Consider the following 16,518-nt stretch of genomic DNA (forward strand, 5'->3'; position numbering starts at 1 on the left):
TGTTGCTCAAACTTTCACTAATGAAGGGTGTGAGGAGATTTGGCAAGAAAGGATAACTTAGCCCAAAGTACATAGGTCCTTATGAGATCCTAGAACGGATAGAAAATGTATCTTAAATATTAGCCTTGCCAATGAAGTTGCATAGAGTGCATAATGTGTTTCACATCTCTCAATTGAGAAAGTATGTTCCGAATAAGTCGCATGTGTTGCAACCGGAAACCATAGAATTAGACCAAAGTTTATCTTTCGAGGAAAGACCAGTGAAAATCCCGGATAGTAAAGTGTGTAGTACACGAACTTATGATGTTAAGATTGTACTTGAATCCGACATACACTCGAACCAATTAAAACCGATATAGAAATGTTTAAAACCCAAACAAGTTCCAACCAAACTTGAGATGGGCCCGAACGACTTAATCCGGACCAAAGTTATCCGAATCCACCCGAGTAGAAACACTAATCTGGCATGAACCGGTTTCTACGTAACCCGAACTGTTTATATCCTCACAAAACACATCTGATGCCACGATTTGACAGCCCTAGATGCAACCGAGAAATCAGGAACCATGAGACGTAATCCAACATTCGATTCTCCTAATTGTTGTACCAGCTGTAGTAGTGAATCTTGAACAACTTGAGGGCTATATTTGAAGGGTTTGGCCCCTACAGGACTGCAGACCACAAAAAGGATGCGCCCCTGGATGCAAGATCTTAATCAAAGAATAAAACACAGTAGTGCAGATCGGAAACAAGTGTAAACACCACACACAAATCCACAACACATTGTTACATAATTACCACGTATTACACTTGCTTTTCTAACAATTTAGAAAGTTCCCATGTTCTAAAAGATTACATAGCTAGAACTAGACCAATGTTGCAGCATGTATAGCTAGATTAAGGCGTATGATATAAGGATAGTAAAGAGAACCAACCAACAAGTGGTTCCCAATTTTATTTCCACCCGAAATCATTGATAATTTGGAATCATAATAGTGAGCCACCAGTTTTCCTTCCAGATCAACCGCAACCAATCCTCCGTTATTCTCCATTTGTGGTCGTCCAATATACCTTGTTATAATCGCCAATCCTTTTCTAACTACTGGGTACTTCAACGCCACTTCCCAATACCGATTTATCGACTGCCAAAGTTTATCATACAAAAACATTAGCACGAAATATGTTGGCGGAGGGGGGATTATAATGCAATAAGAGATTCTGATCTCTTCAACATTTGTTTAAAAAAAAAATTAAAAAATCACCAGCTAAAATCTATTGGGCTTCATAAAAGTACTCTAGTTTTTGTTAAGAACTTGTTCAGTCAACCAAATAAGTAAACACAAGTAAATGTTCTGCGAATCCGGGATTTAATCAGTTTGATCAATTCAATTTGGAAAAATTGTTTGAAAAGAACATAGCCTAATTAAGTTATAAACACGTCCTTTTTGTCGCATACTATCTCCGTTTGTCGCATACTACCCCGTTTCAAAAAAAATAAGTTATACAACGATATACTCCCTCCGTTTTTCATGTATCCACTTTCCAAATAGAGGTGCTTACTTTAGTTCTACCACCTTCTACTTTATTCTAGTTTTAACAAAAAAAAATTTACCAACTTACCTCCCATAAAAATTAAGCATTTTCATCTTATATCTTCTACTTTATCCACTATTACCCATTAATTTATTACATCTCTATTACTTTTTTCACCTTTTTCTTACACCCACTCGCTGCTCCACGAAACAAGAATGTACAGTAAATATGTACAACAACAAAAACGGAGGGAAGAGGATCAAATTACCGTGGATAGTGCAATCCAGTAGAGGCCTTCATCATCATATCGGATGTTATCAGGTGTACCAGGTAAATTATCCACAAAAGTTTCCAACATTCCTTTCCTCTCCCCTTCTCGGATGTATCTTTTACATCTTCTCCTGCATTGGAAGATGTAAAGAAGATGTAAAAACAAGGAAACAGAAGTTATTTAAAACAACTTTTTCGTGACAACTCCGTTTTCCATAGATGAGATCAGCTGAGTTCAACATACTTGCAAAATGGTTTTTATTTTTTAGTATCCGTAGATACACGCTATCTATTGAACTAGGCCCTCCAGGCTATGTTACTCAGATTTAAGTACCCATGTCAGATCAAGTATTGTTTCTAAGTGTTCGACTCGTCTATTTTGTGGAAAAAAATCATGATTTAGGTCCAAAATGAAATGTCCAATGCCCATATCCATGTCTAAATGTGGAGAATCTAACATGTACTTGAGGTAAATTGAAAAGTCTAAGTAACATAGCCTCTAGGGCTCCAGGGTAGCAAAAAATTTAACCTGAATAGTATTTGGTGTGACATTACTACTTCAAATTATAATATAAGGCACGTGACAAGTAGCTAGTACCATAAAAAATGGAGTTGTTGTGAGCTGATCGAAAACTTACATGACTGTCTCACAAAATATGACAGACTTTTGATCAGCAGAGATTTGAAGTCCATTAGGAAAATAAAGGTCCCGAGCTAGAATTTTGGTCTCTTTACTGATGGGATTGAAGCTCAACAAACTACCATGTGGTTTGCCCTCGAGAACGTCAAAAACAAAGTCTTGTAAGCCGTATTTATAAGAAGCTTCTGTAAACTAAATCAGTCCATCTTTGGCAACATCAACCCCATCTGCAAATTTTAATTTTCTGCCCTCTACCTCATCGGTTAGTAGCTCCACCTTGCCTTCTAAGCTCACATTCAACAGTCCCTGCCGCACCACATATCATAGATAATCATTAATTAATTAGTTTGTAGGTCCGTAAGCAATTGAAGGAATTACCACTCGGGACATGGGAGGTGGTATTGGGTGAAATGAATTTCTTAGGAAAATAAAGGACTACCATGTTTAGGATGAGATTGGGCAATTTTCGAGTTAAGTACATTATCAAGGTCTAAGTTTTACAAAAAATCTTCCCTTCGGGGCAAATTTGTCAAAAATGACCTTTATAACCCAAATTTTGCGAGAAATGACCTTATATAATTTTTTTTGTGACATCACACCTTAATATAAATCTTTTTTACGAAAGACAACCTAAGGGAAGTTTCCGACATTGACTGAGCATTTCCGGCAATTGACTTGCACGTGAGAAGCACGTGTGGCTTCATTTTGCTACATTTTTAACAAAAGACATTGTTAAAATGATGTTTATTTTGTTAGTGCTCAATTTTGATATATTGTGTCGTGTTTAAGGGAAGTTGTTTCGTTTCCACTAAACATGCTCGTTTTCATAAGTTAACGTGTAAAATGACGACAAACGTGCTAATCACATGTAAGTCAATGGCCGAAAAAGCATAGTCAATGCCGGAAACTTTCCCTTGGTTGTCTTTCGCCAAAAAAAAAATTAAATTAAGGTGTGTTTTTAGTGTCCATTTCTGATGGAGTCAAAGATTAATTTGTTCTTTTGGATGTGGGATGTAATGGACTAAATTAAAATGGCTCTTAATACCTCTTCGCTTCCTTTCCATGAAATAGAAGATGGTGTAGACACCTACTTCTGTCCCCATTCCCGAAAGGGAAGGTTCAATGATGAAAGCATAAATCTCCACTTGACAACACATCTCCTATAAAATAACGAATCTCGATCACCCCTTTTCATTTCACCCGAAACCTGCTATTTATAGAAACCTGCTATTTATGGAAACCTGCTAAAAATAGTAACTGCCGTAATGGGTAGTTGTTAAAAGTGGCAAGTCATAAAAGATAGAAACCTGTCAGAATTAGGTGTTGCACTCCAACATAAATCCTAAATGAGATAGAGATTACGAGAGAATCCTATTCCTAATATGATTCGAAAATAAGAGTCACGTATTAATTAAAATCCTAACGAGCCTAGAGTTCGTAACGGGCCCAGACGCATTCCGTCACAAGGTTAATACGCACTAAAAGACTCGATTAAGTCTCAAACACTCTGGATTCTAGGAATCCGAATCTGACTAAGAAAACAGCCCAGATCCTATTTTCAACGCCTGGCTCTGGGCGCCGAAATCTTCGGCGCCCAGGCCTGGGCGCTGAAATTACCTGGGACGTATTCTTTCCTAATTCCTCGTGGATTAGAGCTCTACAATTCTATCTTTCCACGAACTCTTTTCTATAAATATAGCCCAAGTTCGACGTGAAACAACACACAATTATTATTCTGAGTATTGACTCTAACCCCTAAGCCTAAGCCTCACGCTGCGAAATTGATCACGCGTTCTGTCGCAATCGATCCAAAAATCGAACAGAACGTATCCTGTCCCGTAACTTGAGATTCGTTAAATAAAAGGAGAAATAGCAAAGTCAAAGTGGTTAGTTTTCTGAGAAACGTGACGCACCTCTCAAGGGTGCGTCGTAATGTGTCCCTTCGCATGATTTAATTGCTTTCCTCGCCCTTTTATAAACTGTTAAACTAATTAAATCTGATTGTTCTATCACGCCTAATAAAGATAATATTTTTGGGAAATTGGATTATCATGCTAGGTCCCTTAATACAATCTAAATCAGATAATCGCGATCGATCTAGTATTATGTGTTGCATATTGTTAAAATCAATTCAGATTAGTCTAATAGTTAACGAATGTCCCTTCAATTATTTATGCTGAGCTAGTAAGGATATCCTGCCTCTGGAGTTATCGAAGAGCGAGTACTCCTCTCGGTAGTTACAGTCCCCCGAACCCTCAATCTCTACCTTGCGGGTGTATGTTGAGAGATCCCCACACCAGGGATCACAAGGGAACCTATGGCCGTCGTGGTCAAACATAATTGCACTCCCTTTATGTCACGATAACCGGGTTTTGTCAGTTTTTCTCATTGTCGTTAAAAACTGAATGGCGACTCCTATATTACTAGTCAATTGGGTGTAAACTCACAGAAAATCCAATTACACTTGATTTGACAAAAAAAAACGTCACACCCACGAGGGACAAGGTCACGCATTAGCCTCGCGCTTTTTCGACCCCCTCACAGATGGTCATCCCGTTATCGCTTTTGGGTCAATTGGAAACAACCTCTCTTCAATTACCTCAGCTCTTCGCTTCCTTTCCATGAAGTAGAAGATGGTCATCCCGTTATCGCTTTTGGTTCAATTGGAAACAACCTCTCTGCAATTACAGGGGTAAGGTTGCGTACTTTCAACCCCCCCTTACCCCGCTTCCCCCGCTTCTCGTGGGAGCCTCTTTGAGCCAATGGGGGTAATGATAATGAATGATAATGAATGAATGTGTTTTTACAAAAATAATTATACTCCCTCCGTATTTATTTAAGGGATACACTTGCCTTTTCCGGCCGTATTTATTTAAGAGATACACTTGCCATTTTTAGTAACTTATCAACGCCGCCATCTAATTAAATAATCCATCTAATATATCCTCTATCCCGCCACTCTATTAAACAAAAAAATTCAGACCTACACCCACCCCCTACCCCTCTAAAATGACATGGTCCCACTTGTTTTACTTATTAAAATATCTACCCCAACCCCACTCGTTTTATTACTTTATTTCTTTCAATTCTTCATCTTAATACCCGTGTCCGGCCAAGTATATCCCTTAAATAAATACAGAGGAAGTATAAGATTTCTCGCAAAATTTGGGCTATAAAAGGTCTTTTTGGCAAATTTGCCTTAATTGAGAACTCTCTTTTTTGGGTCAACAATTGGGACCTAAGGTTAGATTTCTGATAGTTTAACTCACCTTTAATTCAAGGTTGTTTATTCCAACTAATAAAATTAATCGAAAATAAATTATAAAAGTCATGAGTTAATACGTATTATTATTTGTCAAATTTTGGGGGTTTTATTGGGTTTATTTTGTTCACCATTATATTTGAGTTAATGGATACTTGTTAATTTTGTGATTTTGTGTGAGATTAATGATTGGAATGGGTTAATTTTGTGATGTTGTTTGAGATAGTGCTACTAATTTTTATTGTTTTTGTGTTGATTTTGATTTGTTATTCTTGTTTGATTTTGATTTTTTTGATTTTTTATGTTTACTTTGTGATGTTTATATGTTAATTACATAAAGAAAACAAACTTTTTTGCATGATTTCTAAATTTATCGAAAGTAAAATGATGTTCGGCCATTGTTTCAAATGAGGATGTTTTTAAAGGTGTGACATGCAGTGGGAAGTATGATAGATTGATACAGAGTACGGAGTATTTAGGCTGTGACTCGTATACTAATTATTATTTTTTTAAACATGGTTCAGGCAGGTTGGGTTATGTAAAATGGGCCATGAGACTAAATATGACTTCTTTATGACCCAAGACAACCCGTTTAATTTAAGTTTGGGACCGACCCGCCCTTGACACGACCCATTTTATAGGTCTATGTTAAAACATTCACGGTAACGTTTTGGGTTTTTTGGGTTTCTATGTTAAATTAAGTGTATATTAGAAATTAGTTAACATTTTTTGATCAAATTATCGTTGTATTGTGAACTATAATGGACGAACTTTCATTAATAAAGGGAATAGAAATTAATTTGGTATTGGTAGTTTCGATGATGTTTGTTCAAGAGGGGAAAATTGGAGGAGTAAGAATAACAAATAATTAATTAGTTTTGTACTTTTGCAAAAATAAAATATTATTATATTTGTAACTCAATGACTTAACATTTCTTTAATCATCATAGTTAACTTTGGCCAAAACTTGGGCCTTGTTCTTGTGAGCTTTTTTTCTTGCTGAAGTGAACTGAGCTGAATGGAACTGAACTGAATGGAATCGAATGAATAGCAAATAACAAAAAAATAAATAATAAATACTAAGTAATAAATAATAAATACTAAATAATAAATAATAATGAATAAATAATAATGAATAATGAATAATAATAATATAATAATGAATAAATAATAAATACGAAGTAATAAATAATAAGTAATAAATAATAAATAATAATAATAATAATAATAGTAAATAAAGATGAACATTACAATATCAATAATAGTAATATTTAACATTGTAATAATAAAAAATAATAATAAAATAAGATCATTAAAGAAGAAAAATTGAACATAATGCCGCTCTTTTGAAGTGAGCTGAATGGAGCTGAACTGAACTAAACTGAATGGAGGTGAACCGAAATGAAGTGAACTGAATAGAACTGCAATTAAGTCCAAAAGAACAAGGCTTTAGACCCTCAATTATAGAGTTAACTCGATAATTTCTTTATCAAATTATACTTAAATTTATGTTCATTACCCCCATTAACTACAGGCTATCCAGGCTCTTAGGCCCTTGTAGGGTTGTCATATCCAAAAGATTTCGGCTCAACACAAAACAACCCTTCTCGGCTCCCCCACTCATCCAAAGTCGAGGGAGGATAAACCGCTGATAACCAGCGGGTATCTCACCCATACGCACCCCAAAAAGAATGTTAAAGGAAAAGAAAAGAAAAAGTTGGCCCACCCCCATCATCTTCTACCTCTCCCCTTCTTCATTTCCACTATCCATCATCTTCCACCCTCTCTCCATTTTCCTCTCCTATGATAATTCCATCATTCCCTAGCTTAAACAATTGTGAATTTCAACAAATTCATGTGGACTTAACAATATCACTTGTGTAAATTCGTGTACTTTTAAAATTATTATGATTTTCAGAATGGTTAGATCTTGGAATTGGAATGATCGTTCATATGGCTACATCAATATGCCATTTGGATATAATGTCATTGATTATCTGGTTACGATCATTGTTATATTAAATTTCTTCATTGATTATTTGGATTACTGTTGGTTTTGTTTGTTGGTTTTGTTTTTCGTTTTCCAGATGTGTTCTAGAATAATTAAGTTTTCTAGTAAGAATATTGTCATTGTTTTTATAAATACTGTCATTGTGTTCATAAATATTGGCATTGCTTTTATAAATATTGTCATTGTTCTTTGGAAGTTACTTTTGTTGACTTGTCAACAAAAACAAGTGAAGTAACCAAAATATTCCGGATATGGGCAAATACACCCTGGTTACCAACGGTGTATCACGCGTCCTCAAACGTCCCCATTGATTGAACACTCCACGTGTTATTCTTGAAATGATCTCCCACGTAGGACGTAGAAAGTAACGGATAACTCATCAACTATACCAAGGGTATTACAGAGTAGTCATTATCATAAATGGGAAATTCGCCAAATTTAAGGGTTCTTATCTCAGTGTTTCAAATAGCGTACTTCCATAATTTTTTACTTTGTAGTTGCTCAATTTAGAGAGTGTTTGGTTTGGTGTAAATATTTTAATGGAAAACGATTTCTTATTTTTAATTACATTGCTTGGTTTGATAAGGGATGAATACCAATCAACCATAATTCTATGGAGAAACCTTTTTCATTTGATAGGAAATGAAAGCATTTTTCCTCCTTACCTCCTCCTTCCTTCTTCCCTCAATCTTTACCCATCTTCTCCCATTTCTCCTTTTCTGTAAATTTTCTTGCAAATAACCCAACAAACAAAAGCTAATTTGGAATTGAATTTTTCCTTGGAAAACGTTTTTCATGGAAAATCATTTTTCCCTTGAAAATATTTTACCCAAAACCAAACTGAGCCGTAGTTTTCTCACGATCTTCAATTCGTATAGATTTACCCTTTACAAGAAATCAACCCCTCCTCGATCCCCCAATACCCTCTCCTCACCCCTACTCACCCTTGTTGAACATTGCGGCGCAGATCTTGTGCGGCCAAACCTTCTCATAACTACTACTTCGTACAAGTCACGAATCTAAAACTATTACTAACGTAACAATCGCTGAGGTCATTACTGTCCACAAGACAGCCTCGCAAAAAAAAAATATTCTCTCCAAAATCTATAAATGATGTCATTAATCTATGCTTTTGAATTAAATTAATTATTAAGATGGGTTAAAATTTAATTCACATGCTTTTCAAATCAAAAAATAAATCTTGCTCCACCACTCTCTATCTCTCTTTCTTCTTGCTCTTTTATCAAAATGTATAAGTTACATTAACCTATTATCCGTTGCACGGGTGCTAACCTAGTTAGCGTAATATTATTAGCAGAAGCTTAGCCTTACACAGATAAATACTGATTACAATGGTATAATAAACGCAACATAAGAAATTTAGATAATTAAATACTAAGTATGTCGATATAGTTAAACACTTAAACGTGAGGGGTTTCGACCCGATTAATTACTGTGAACACATATTTGAAATGACACGAGCTATTAGATAACTCTACTTTATATTGGAGTTCAGGGATGGAAATGGTCAAATGGGATTCAAATACCAAAATTACAAGTACGGAAATGGATTTAATGGATCAAGGAGAATAGATTGATACCATACCTTGAAAGGATCAGCTACAATAATCTCATTATTTAGCCCAAAAGCGATTCCAAGTGGTCGGCCGCCGATAAAAACCCAATCCTCCACCACCGAGTCATTGACCCTGACTCGCTTGATCCACCCATCAGAACAAGCTGTATAAATAAGCTGTGATATTGGATCATAAGCAATATCCTCTGGCCCCACCAATTTCCCAACCCCTATGAATTCGGCACCGTCAAGCAACTTGCTATTCACGCGGGGCGCCGCCGTCTGCGGTTGAGTTAACTCGTGTAGGGGCAACTGCGCCGGTTCAAGTGGCTCCAAGTGATACAACGTAGCTGACAAGAGTACCGGAGCTAAGAATAAGAGTAAGCAGCTTTTGGTTAAACGCCGGGGTGCACGGGCTGATTGATTGAACGTCGTCTTTTCCTCTTCCATATTGATATATCGGTTTTTTCATGAAATGCCCCTGAGGTTTGCAATAATGCACCAAATACACCTGCGCGTTTCAAAATTCATAAAATACCCCTATTTACTCAAAACTGTTCACCAAATACCCCTATTATGACTTTCCGTTAGTCCTCCGTTAAGTCATGTTTAAAATTCATAAAATGCACCTAAATATAAAGGTTTTGCATAGTATACACCTATTTGTAAAGTTCTTTGCACCAAATACCCAAACTTCATAATTTGAATCCAACGACTAGTTTTAATTCAATATAGCCGTTATGTTCATGCTGCCTATAAGTAAGGCTGTTGTTCACTTGACTTGCTCCATGTTTAGCCCTCTATTTCCTAAATAGCCATGAGTTCTAATTCAAAAACCGGATCCTCTTCCATCCCAAGTTTGTCATACCTAAGAGTTCCAAATAAAAACTGCAATTGTGGGAGAAGATTTGCAATTAGGAGCTCGGAAACGGCTAAAAATCCGCAAAAGCTTTACTACAAGTGTGATTCTTGTGATAATTTCAAGTGGTGCAAAGGTTTTGTTGAGCAGACATTTGATGAAGCTCAAAGCAAGGGAAACAGAGCTGATGAAAACAGGGGAATGCAAGAAGAAAACAGGGGAATGCAAGAAGGAAGCAGGGGAATGCATGAAGAGTTGAAGCTATTGAAGAAGAAACTGAAACAACAGAAACAACAATTCAAGTTTGCAATAAAAATTGGTGTAATAATGTTTGCATTTCTAATTTGGATAGCAATGAAGTAGAGTTGTAACAAATTTCAAGCAAGAACATCACTTGTTTAAGCATATGAGCTTTACAAAAACTGATTTCTAAGTGGACAAATGCCACTGAAACTGCACAAAAACATCTTGTCTAAGCAATTGTGTTCTTTCCAAAAAGTGATACTAATTGTAAATTGCCTAAGCTATTTTAACTTTGTGCACCTACAATTCACCAAAAACTGACTAACTTTTAACTTTGTGCATGGTTAAGTTGCTGTGTTTGCTCTTTTCCTCCCCCTTGAACCCCCTTGTGATGTACTTGCTCCTGCTGCTGCTGAAGTGCTTGGTCCAGTGCTTGGTCCTCCATTCTTACATGTCCTTGAGTTATGACCAAACTCCCTGCACTTTCCACATTTCACATTGCTGTTTCTCTTCCCCTTCCTGGGTTCATTTGGTCCTCTCTTTCTCTTCTTAGCAGGTCTGCCAGCTTGTCTTTTGATGACTGGAGGCTGAATGGTAGGGAGAGAAAAGTTAGGCCACTGTGTTGGGTCTGACATGGGGTGAATGTGGTCTGCATATGTAAGCTTGTATGCAGCAGACTTGAAGAATGGGGAGACAAAATCAATGGGGTTCAGCCTTTGGTCATAAATCACCCTGAGTGCATGCTTGCAGGGGATTCCAGAAATTTGCCACTTCCCACACCCACAGCTTCTAGTTGATAACCTGATGGGGAAGTTCACATGTGCATCTCTGACCTCAAATTCCCCCCCACCACAGGCTGTAGCATAGCAGAACCTAGACTCTCCTGTTCTTTCATCCACCTCTTTCTTGGCATACTCAGTCAACTGACCATCCTCCATATCAATTGCCATGTCAAATCTTGCCCCAACCCTCTCCATACACCACTTTCTGATTGCTGTACAACAACACAACAACATACAACATTATACACAGAACATCACAAACATCACAAAATAAAGGAACAGAACATGAAGTGGTGAGCTATACCTTCCAACAATGAGAATACAGGCATGTCTCTGTATGGTTTTGTGCATGCATTGAATGACTCCACAAAGTTTGTTGTGTTGTGATCACAACAAACAGCAGGGTCAAACATATGCCTGGACCACTGCTCCTGGCATGTGTCCAAGTATGCAGCAGCATTTGGATCATGAGCAGTGATCTTCTCTAATGCTTTACCATACACATACTCATTGTGTGCATTTGCAGCTATCCAAAACAGTTTGAAGAAAGCAGATCCACTAAATCCATTGTTTTTGCAATTCATGTACAAGTGTTGGCAGCAAACTCTCCTAGTAGCTCTAGGAAAAGTATCTCTCACTGCCAAGTCAACTCCCTACACAGGATATGTTCATTTTAGGCCAATCATATCTGTTGCAATATTATAAAATTGAAACAAAAAAGGAGCAAAATAAACATATACCTTCATCCTGTCACTGATGAAGGTCCAATCATCTTTGTTGCAACCCTCTTGCTCAAACATCTGCCTCAAGCATCTCATGAAATGTGTCCAACTATCACAGCTCTCAGTGTCCACTATCCCATAAGCCAGAACAAATATTTCATTGTTCCCATCAATGCCAACAGCTGTGAGTAGGATTCCCTTGTAAAACCCACTTAGATGAGCCCCATCTATTCCAATTATAGGCCTGCACCCCCTCAAAAACCCCTTGACTTGAGCAGCAAAGGAGAAGAAACAAGCTCTGAACTTGGGGTTCACATCCCCACTTGTAGCACCCCATGAAATCAGTGCATAACTTCCTGGGTTTGTCTGTTTAATCATCTCAGCATACCTAGGAAGCAACTCATAAGCCTCAGCCCAACCACCATGTATCTTCTCTACTGCCATACTCCTTACTTTGTACAACAATATCTTTTTAACCCTCAATTGAAATGTCTCCTGTGCATACCTTCTCAATGTCTCAACAGGAATTTCAGTGTTGGCCTCAATTAGACTCATCATGTTCTTACATAGCCACTCAGAGGTCACCACAGGGTTCTCCTCCAATCTCCCACAAGTTTTGTGGCACCCACTGATCCCCTTAATAGCCCAACTGACACTGTCAAACATCTTACTTGCATGTATCCTCCAGTCACAAGTTTCTATTGCACACACTGCAGTGTACCTCTTACTGTCAGCCCTCTCAACACTTAGTCCAAACCCCTCTTGTATGCAAAAACTCCTCAAAACATCTAGGAAAGTGGACTTGTCTGGAAAGATCAACCAAGGTTCTAATTTGATGGACCCATATGGTTGATGAGTCCATATCTTTCCATTCTTGTAGGCCTTATCCATCTTACTAGAACCATCCAAACATTCCTCAAACAATAAGTCAGGCACATCATCTGTTATTACCTCAGCCTCCACATCAGAGTCAACCCAATCATCAAGTTTATCCTCCTCTAGTTCATTGTCTGGTTCAGATTCCTCCCAATCTGAATCCTCACTCTCCTCTTCTGAACCTATATCCTCAATATCAGTGAACACCCTTGCACTCTTTGACCTCCCTGTACCCTTCCTACCTATGCCCTTCCCTTTGGATACCCAAGTTCCAGCTTTCTTGGCAGTCACTTTGTTCACCCTGAACCCTGTAGGTCTAGTTCTGGCCCCCTTCCTTTTAACAGCTTCAGACTGATTCTGTGTTGGTGTTGAATGGGGTGGCTGATCATTTTGGGTGTTCTGTGGTGGTGGGGAATGGGGTGGTTGATCATTTTGGGTGTTCTGTGGTGGTGGGGAATGGGTGGGGTGTGTTTGTGGTGATGGGTTAGGTTGCTGTGGTGGTGGGATGGGCTGCTGTGTTGTTGGGGTGGGTTGCTGTGCTGGTGGGATTGATTGTTCTGGAGTTGGGGTGGGTTGCTGTGGTGTTGAGGTGGGCTTTTTTGTTGTTGGGGTGGGTTTTTTTGCCTTTGGTGTGGCCTGTTTTTGAGTTGGGGTGGGTCTCCTCTTAGGGGTCAGTTTCTTGGCTTTAGGAACCTTAGGAGCTTTTGGAGTAGTTGGCTTGACTTTGGCCTTTTGTTTTGGTTTAGGAGAAGTAGGTTTTTTGGAGGGTGAAGATTCTTGTGTGGGTTGTGGTTGAGAGGCTCCTGGAAACACCTCATCAGCACCATCCTTGCTTATAATCCTCACATACTCAGTGCTTAAGTCCTCACAATCAACCACAGGCACCTCCACAGCTATTGTGTACTCCATTTGTTCTTGAAGTTCCCTTAAAATGTCCTCTCTCTCCTGTTTTTTCCTCATTTCCTCTTCCTCCTTTCTTTGAGCCCTAAGAAGTTCATCTTGTCTCTCTTTGAGCTTTCTCTCACTCTCCTTCCTATGATGCTCAATTGTGGCAACAGCATTTCTAAACACCACTCCTGGTTTGTCTGTACCCTCAACCCATATTTCAGCAGTGTCCTTACCCCAATTCCATCCCCACATTAGCTTCATTGTCTTATCATCTACCAACTCAACTCTACCACAGGGAGACTTAATAAACAGGGCAAATGTACTAGGTAAAAACACATCCTGCCTAACAGATTCCTCAAAAATATCCAAAAACAACCTCAAAAGACGATACTTTTCCATGTCTGTAACTCTCACATCAAAGCTATGTGATCCATGATGCAATAACAACCACATTGCAGTCATCCTAAAGGGAAAATTTAAGGAAAAAAAACATGAATTTCGATTCAACCAACAACAATTCATCAATAAACAACCACAATCATGATCACAATGAAATTCAACAGGTCACAATCACAACTTACAACTAACCAAACAATTATTCACAACAAATCCAAGGAATAACTAACTTCTAACCAATCAATTAATCTCAACTGACAATTTCAAAAAATCACTGACAATTTCGCAAAACCCTAACCCTAATCAATTTCGCGAAAAAAATTGTACTTTACAAGCAAAATAAATCAGCGAAGAAGGAATTATTACCTTGAAGTAGATAATCCAACTAGGAAAAGGGCCCTTGTTCGTCCACTGCACCCGAAGCTCTAAATCGCCTCCAAGTTGCCCCCTTTTTGTCGCGAATTCACCAAACGAACACCCACGAACTCGCCAAAAGAGAACGCAACAAATTTCACTAAATTCTTGAAGATCTACCCAGAATTTTGTCAGTTACAGTAGAATTGATGAGGGTTGAAGAACAGGGGAAAGGAGAGAGAAAGAAGAGAAGTTGAGAAGTTTTTTTTTTTTGGAATTTCAGTCACAATTGTTACCTAAATCGCGCCAAACAACAATTAAGGGCAAATTGGTAAAACGTCACTAACGGCAAGCTAACGTCCGTTAAATCCAGGAGCATTTAATGAACAGTACGGAACTTTAGGGGTATTTTATGAATTTTGAAACGCGCAGGTGTATTTGGTGCATTATTGCAAACCTCAGGGGCATTTCATGAAAAAACCGTTGATATATCTATTGCCGGTTATAGAAGAGGTTCGGCTCAAATGAAATTCTTGACCAGAACATTGAGCTCTCAATTTATTGACCAGAACATTGAGGTTCGGGTCTATTCGACTTTTGATTTAACTAGTTGTTGGCCGGCGCGCTAATGCGCGCCGTCCCCCAAGGTATTAAAAAAAATATTGTGAAAAGATTATAGGTATAATTTGTTAAAATTTATGCTCGTAGTCGCAAGAGAAAACACTTCTGAAATAGATTAGTGTACTTAGGTACTGTACACCAGCCATTTCACCATTTTAAACATTGTATACTTGTATTGCATACGTACCAAGCTATTGTGTATGATACGATATAACTTCGAGGACATATTTGTGTCAGGGAGGCTTGAATATCAAACAGTGATATATACAAGGTTAAACAAATTTAGAACACCTCCACAACAAACTTTTCACAATATGCATCATACATGTGGAAATATGATCAACAACAAAAGGGTCATCTGCTAGAGTTTGTGTACATGTGAAAATACACCCCATGTCTTAATATTAGACTTGTTTCAGCAATATGGAAGTCAGATAAGATCACAAAACTGGTTCTTTTGGAAAAAACCAGTCCACTCTTGGAAAAAAGCCTCAAACAATCAACTTCGGTAGCTAGCAGCAACAATGTTTCCACCTAAAACAGACTTAAAAGTATTTTTTTGGCCATTTTCAAACTGCAACCAAGAGATCAAGATCAATATATTGAAGCCATCAATAAGACACTCTTCAAACTTTAGCAAAGAGTATCACAAAGATACAGACTACTTTCTAGAGATAGAAGAAACAAAAAAGCATGTTGCATGTATCAAAAACTTGCAAAGCTAAAGCATGATGAAATAAACTCAACAGAATCAGAACACATTAAAGTAAAGTTTCTAGGACTAAAACATGAAAATAATACTCCCTCCATTTCTTTTTGATGTATCCATTTCAGAAAGTGGGGAGTTTTTAAGAAAATTGGAATCTTGGTTTGTATTGGTATAAGTGTGATGATTGGGTGTAAGAAAAATGATTGTATGTAAGAGATTATAATAAAAAAAAGAAGAGAGAAAATAATAAAGAAATAAGGTAAGAGAGAGGAGTGATAATGATGGGTGATAAAGGGGGTGAGAGAGTGGGTATATGGGGAAGGGAAAAGAATTAAATAATAGGGGTGGGGAAATTTAGGTGGGAATATGGGTAGAATCTTTAGGTATTTTGGTAATTAGATAGAAATGTAAGGGTATTTTAGGATAAAATGTATGTCCAAAAATAGAAACGGATACAACAAAAAGAAACGCTTAAAATGAAAACGGATACAACAAAAAGAAATGGAGGGAGTACATAAAAGGTGATGAGATCATCTCTCATTCTCTCTATCATGGACAAGGTAACCACCAAGCCCAAAATTTTGGCACCAACCTCTCTCATACAGATATGACATAAAGGAGTATACCATGCCTTGTCTGAATTTACTTCACCAAGGATTCATGCACCAAGAAATGAAGGAAGCAACTATATCAAGTAGGAGGAATTAACAGAAAAGAAAAATGGAAACATGCAACTATGATCCACAATATTGATAGACTGATCACCTGTCAGCAAG

The 16,518-nt window shown here is 37.7% G+C and overlaps 1 protein-coding gene and 1 pseudogene across 2 annotated transcripts; both read right to left on the reverse strand.

Annotated features, from left to right (window-relative positions):
- Positions 1-715: 715 nt before the first annotated feature.
- On the reverse strand, positions 716-9,747 carry LOC110789599 (protein STRICTOSIDINE SYNTHASE-LIKE 6-like; annotated as a pseudogene).
- A 15-nt stretch (positions 9,748-9,762) lies between these two features.
- LOC110805298 (uncharacterized) lies at positions 9,763-14,868 on the reverse strand. Of its 2 annotated transcripts, XM_056831111.1 has the most exons (4): positions 14,425-14,868; positions 11,917-14,125; positions 11,481-11,829; positions 9,763-11,388 (listed from the first exon to the last, which is right to left on the reverse strand). In XM_056831111.1, the coding sequence occupies exons 2-4, from the start codon at positions 14,122-14,124 to the stop codon at positions 10,739-10,741; spliced, it is 3,207 nt and encodes a 1,068-aa protein (XP_056687089.1). In that variant the 5' UTR covers position 14,125; positions 14,425-14,868; the 3' UTR covers positions 9,763-10,738. The 2 variants fall into 2 exon arrangements, with proteins under 2 accessions (XP_056687089.1, XP_056687088.1); XM_056831110.1 differs by lacking the exon at positions 14,425-14,868 and having other exon boundaries at positions 11,917-14,407.
- Between the last annotated feature and the right edge of the window lie 1,650 nt (positions 14,869-16,518).

The sequence above is a fragment of the Spinacia oleracea genome, chromosome 6 (assembly GCF_020520425.1).
Source record: "Spinacia oleracea cultivar Varoflay chromosome 6, BTI_SOV_V1, whole genome shotgun sequence".
NCBI classification, from domain to species: Eukaryota; Viridiplantae; Streptophyta; class Magnoliopsida; order Caryophyllales; family Amaranthaceae; genus Spinacia; species Spinacia oleracea.

Excerpts from the sequence above, each read along its gene's own strand:
- LOC110805298 (XM_056831110.1), bottom strand. The coding sequence starts at position 14,184 with ATGAATTGTTGTTGGTTGAATCGAAATTCATGTTTTTTTTCCTTAAAT. Across the intron at positions 11,830-11,916 it reads TCATCAGTGACAGGATGAAG|GGAGTTGACTTGGCAGTGAG; the intron begins GTATATGTTTAT and ends TATCCTGTGTAG. Across the intron at positions 11,389-11,480 it reads TGTATTCTCATTGTTGGAAG|CAATCAGAAAGTGGTGTATG; the intron begins GTATAGCTCACC and ends GTTGTTGTACAG.